Raw genomic sequence first — 3,784 nt, forward strand, 5'->3', positions numbered from 1 at the left:
TTATTAAAAAAATTAAAATTTTATTTTAATTATAATTATCATAACTGATTTAAAAGGGTAATTATGTCAAAAAGTCACCAAAAAATAAAAAACATTAAGGGGACAATTCCTAAATCAATTAGCATTATAAAATTAATTCTCAAACCCACGAGATGTGAAATTTATGTTATTTACTTGGTCTTTTGAAACTTATTTCTCTCAGAAACTATGAATTCCAAGGATTTTGGATGGAAGATTCCATGAACCGAAACAGAACAAGCAAGTAGATATTCGATATCAGAAATTCAAGAAGATTCAAGTTGATGCTTTATACATTAAGAGTTCTATTATGTAGTTCTCTGTTATGGTGGGATGTATGCAATGTGAAAATATGAATCAGGTCAACAAAAAATATATATATGTTTTCCAAATCTTTTGCTAAGTCTGAACATACTACATGAACCCGAAGATTTGGATCAAATCAATGACTAACCAAGTCTCAGCTGCTAAAGAATTCCTCGTTCAGACATCATCTGCGTTTCTTTTTCAACTTTGATAGGTAAAAAAAATGACGGAGTAATCTCCTCAGCAGCTGACACAAGATGTTGATAAATAACTGAACATCGACTCAAGGGGAAGGAGTAATCTCCTCAGCAGCTGACGGAGTTTTCTTCTTGATGGTTCCTAGAGAGACTTTAACCTTTGCTGGTCTCAGAACACGATCTCCTAGAAGAAATCCCCGGTTAAGCTCCTCGGTTATTATCCCTGCTTTAACCACCTCAGATTCTTCTCGCGATATAGCCTCATGCAACTACAACAATAATCTATATTGCTAAGTCAATCAAAACAACAAACATTACTCATCATCACTCAAGAGCGTACAAGAATAATACAACCAAGTTGTGTAAATATAATGAAAGCTTTCTACTACTTATAGCAAAGACAATGATCGACTTTGTTACCATTTTCAACGTAGTATCTATGATAATGATAAATCAAAGTGCGGAAATCTCTTTTCATTAGTCAAATCACAAGAACAAACATTACTACTCTTAACATCGCTTACTAGCAAACAAGAACCTAACAACATAGTTGTGTTGATATATAAAGCTTTCTATTACATTTACGCAAAGACAATCATTAGCTCTGTATTTATGTTTATAATAAGATCAATGGTGGAAATCTCCTTTTATTGATCAAATCACAAGAACAAGAGGATGTTTCTGGAGTTTCAGTCGATCTCCACAACGACTAACGAGCTATAATCAAACAAGTCTCTTCCTGAAGCTATCTTGTTCATTATAATCACTACATAGACAACTAGTGTGACTGTTTACTCAGACAAGGTAAGAGCTTTCTTAGTGATGCAACAAAGACCTGCAGAAAGTGAACATTTTGAAGAGCTTTTACTTACCAAAGGATCAAAGGGCTTCCCAACAGTTGCAATGGCTTTAACACGAAGATGTCTCAACACCTCAACGAATTGTCTGTAAATTCCTTGATAACTCGTATCGATCTTCTTCTCCTTTTCGGTATCGGGTTTAATCTGTTGCCTCGCTTTCTCAAAACTATCAATGAGTGGTAAGAGGCTCGTCATGATCTGCACTTTTGCGTTAGACTCTGTACTAAGCCGATCCTTGTCAAGCTTTTTCCTTGTGTTATCAAAATCAGCCTGCAATCGGATCTTCGTCTCCTTCTCCGAAGCTATCTTCATTGATAAAGATAAAACCTTATTGTCGAATCTGTTCTTTTCCTTCTCGATTCCGCAAAATATCGTTTCGATTTCAGAAACGGTGGTTTCGTCTCCATTAGAGATAGCTTGTTTGTAAGCTCTAATTAGGGCTTTTACATCTGTTGGGAGCTTCGAATTCGGTTCTCCACTATCAGTCTGTAAATCAAAGAATAACACCAACACCATAAACATCCGAATTTGTAGAAGCTCAATCCTATTCGAATCCGTAGGCGATTTCCAGGAGAAAGAAGGGAAATAGAACTTACAGATGAAGCTTGGTGAGCAGAGAGAAATGCTACGTAGCTGGTGCGACTGTTCACGGCTACTGGAGATAGATAAAAGAGTGGGAATCCTTGGTTGGGTTTCGAATTGAATGGAGATGAAGAAGGTCTGCAATGGAAGAGGAGGTTTCGTAAGGGTAAGGTTCTCGATTTTCCGGTGAGAGATGAAGATGAAGATGGAGAGGGAGAAGAAGAGAAGGAGAAGCAAGGAGCTCTGGAAGGATCGATTACGAGAGAAATCGCCATTGTCGGGATTAGATTTATTTTTCCCTTGTTAATTTATTTTTCTTTCTTGGCAATTGCAAGACTTCAAATTTAAACCCTCTCTCTTGAATTCAAAACTACTATTAACTTTGGATTCACATATGTGCAGCTTAAACTCTCTTAAACAGTATGGCAACAATCATATGAGAAAAACTTGTCTTTCTTCTCTGTCGTTTAAGTTTTTGGTTTGGGGCTGATTGAGATTTGGTGGTGAAAAAAAAAAAATTGATGGAAGTGGGTAGCTCCAATTCGTCGGGTCAGCTTTCCGGGCGGGTCGTTAACACAAGAGGCAAACACAGGATTCAAGCCGAACCCAAAAGGCTTGAACAAGAAGCTGGCTTCTTAGAGGTAATACTTTTCTCTGAAACCCCTTTTGTTTGGGCTGATTATTTGATTAATTCAGCTTGAAGGTGTTATATCTGTCTGATATTTATCATAATGGATCAGTCTTTTCTTTTTCTGCTCCTTCAAATGATTTTTTTTTTTGGGAGGGAATGGTAATAGAACTATATAGTTGTGGAGAATTTGAAAGTTTTAAACTTCTAGTTGTGGGAATTGGGAAGCAATAGCAAAAGCGTTGATCTGATTTAGAGGGTTTACTTGTTTTGATTCTATGAGTGGATGAAGTGAACAGCTTTGGTTAGTTTGATTTGGTAGTGTCTTCAATCTTTATGGTTGCTTTTCTTCTCAGTTGAGAAGCTGAACAAAATTGGATCTCAGATTAGCTTTTATTCATATATAAGAGAGCTTAAGCAAGATCATGTATCATTTGCTGTGTTGTGGAGAAAGGTGACTTTGCTATAGACCTTCAATTAGTTCAGACATAGTGTAACATCTAGTGTAGAACACTCTTCTTGTCGAGAGTTGATGTGATGCTAAAATGTTACCCTTATGAGAGAGAGATGATCCTTTGCAGAAACTGGTAAAGTCTTAAGGTCTTTTCATTTATGTTAGGTCATATCTTGAGCCCGTGGGGTTTAAGCTCTTGTATACGCTTTGTTTTCAACTTTTGAACCTTCATATTTAACGACCTTATCTTGTTCAGCTGAAACTGGTGGAGCTGTATCACACTGTCATTAAGTCATCTGGTTTTAAAACCCGACTTGTATCTTACATGGTAGTTACGGAACTCTTTGTTGAAATTCTATAATCAATGCAAAACTGACATACAGGGATTTAAAACCATTGTCAGAATTTGGCTTTTTGGTCAGAACAAAGGTTTTGGAGGGCTGCTCTGTCTTTGTTCAAAGCCATTCTGACATCCTAAACTTTAGCTTTTGACCCAATTTTTTTTTAATTCTTTTAAAAACCTAAACTCTAACCCAATTTCTTTCATAAAACCTAACTAAGCCCAAATCCATATTTTAATTTGCCTCTAAACCAAAACTTTCATACCAAACCCTAGTGAAACCAAAAAGAAAAGAGGAGGAAAAAAAAAAGGGAGAGAGCAGCCGTAAAAGAAAGCAAGAGAAGAAGAAAAGAAAAAGAAGAAAAGAGAGAGAAGAGAAGAAAGAGAGAAGAGAGGAAG

At 36.4% G+C, this 3,784-nt stretch overlaps 1 protein-coding gene across 1 annotated transcript; it reads right to left on the reverse strand.

Moving 5' to 3' along the window:
- Positions 1–356: 356 nt before the first annotated feature.
- On the reverse strand, positions 357–2,283 carry LOC18028823 (protein GrpE). Its single transcript, XM_006414463.2, has 3 exons — positions 1,978–2,283; positions 1,394–1,867; positions 357–790 (listed from the first exon to the last, which is right to left on the reverse strand). Exons 1-3 carry the CDS (start codon positions 2,236–2,238, stop codon positions 608–610), a joined length of 918 nt encoding a protein of 305 aa, XP_006414526.1. The 5' UTR covers positions 2,239–2,283; the 3' UTR covers positions 357–607.
- Between the last annotated feature and the right edge of the window lie 1,501 nt (positions 2,284–3,784).

This window comes from Eutrema salsugineum, unplaced genomic scaffold (assembly GCF_000478725.1).
Source record: "Eutrema salsugineum unplaced genomic scaffold, Eutsalg1_0 scaffold_1, whole genome shotgun sequence".
NCBI lineage: Eukaryota > Viridiplantae > Streptophyta > Magnoliopsida > Brassicales > Brassicaceae > Eutrema > Eutrema salsugineum.

Coding starts and splice junctions, on each gene's coding strand:
- LOC18028823 (XM_006414463.2), bottom strand. CDS start 2,238: ATGGCGATTTCTCTCGTAATCGATCCTTCCAGAGCTCCTTGCTTCTCC. Junction 1,868..1,977: donor CTGCTCACCAAGCTTCATCT/GTAAGTTCTATT, acceptor TTTGATTTACAG/ACTGATAGTGGAGAACCGAA. Junction 791..1,393: donor GGAAGCCCTTTGATCCTTTG/GTAAGTAAAAGC, acceptor TTATTGTTGTAG/TTGCATGAGGCTATATCGCG.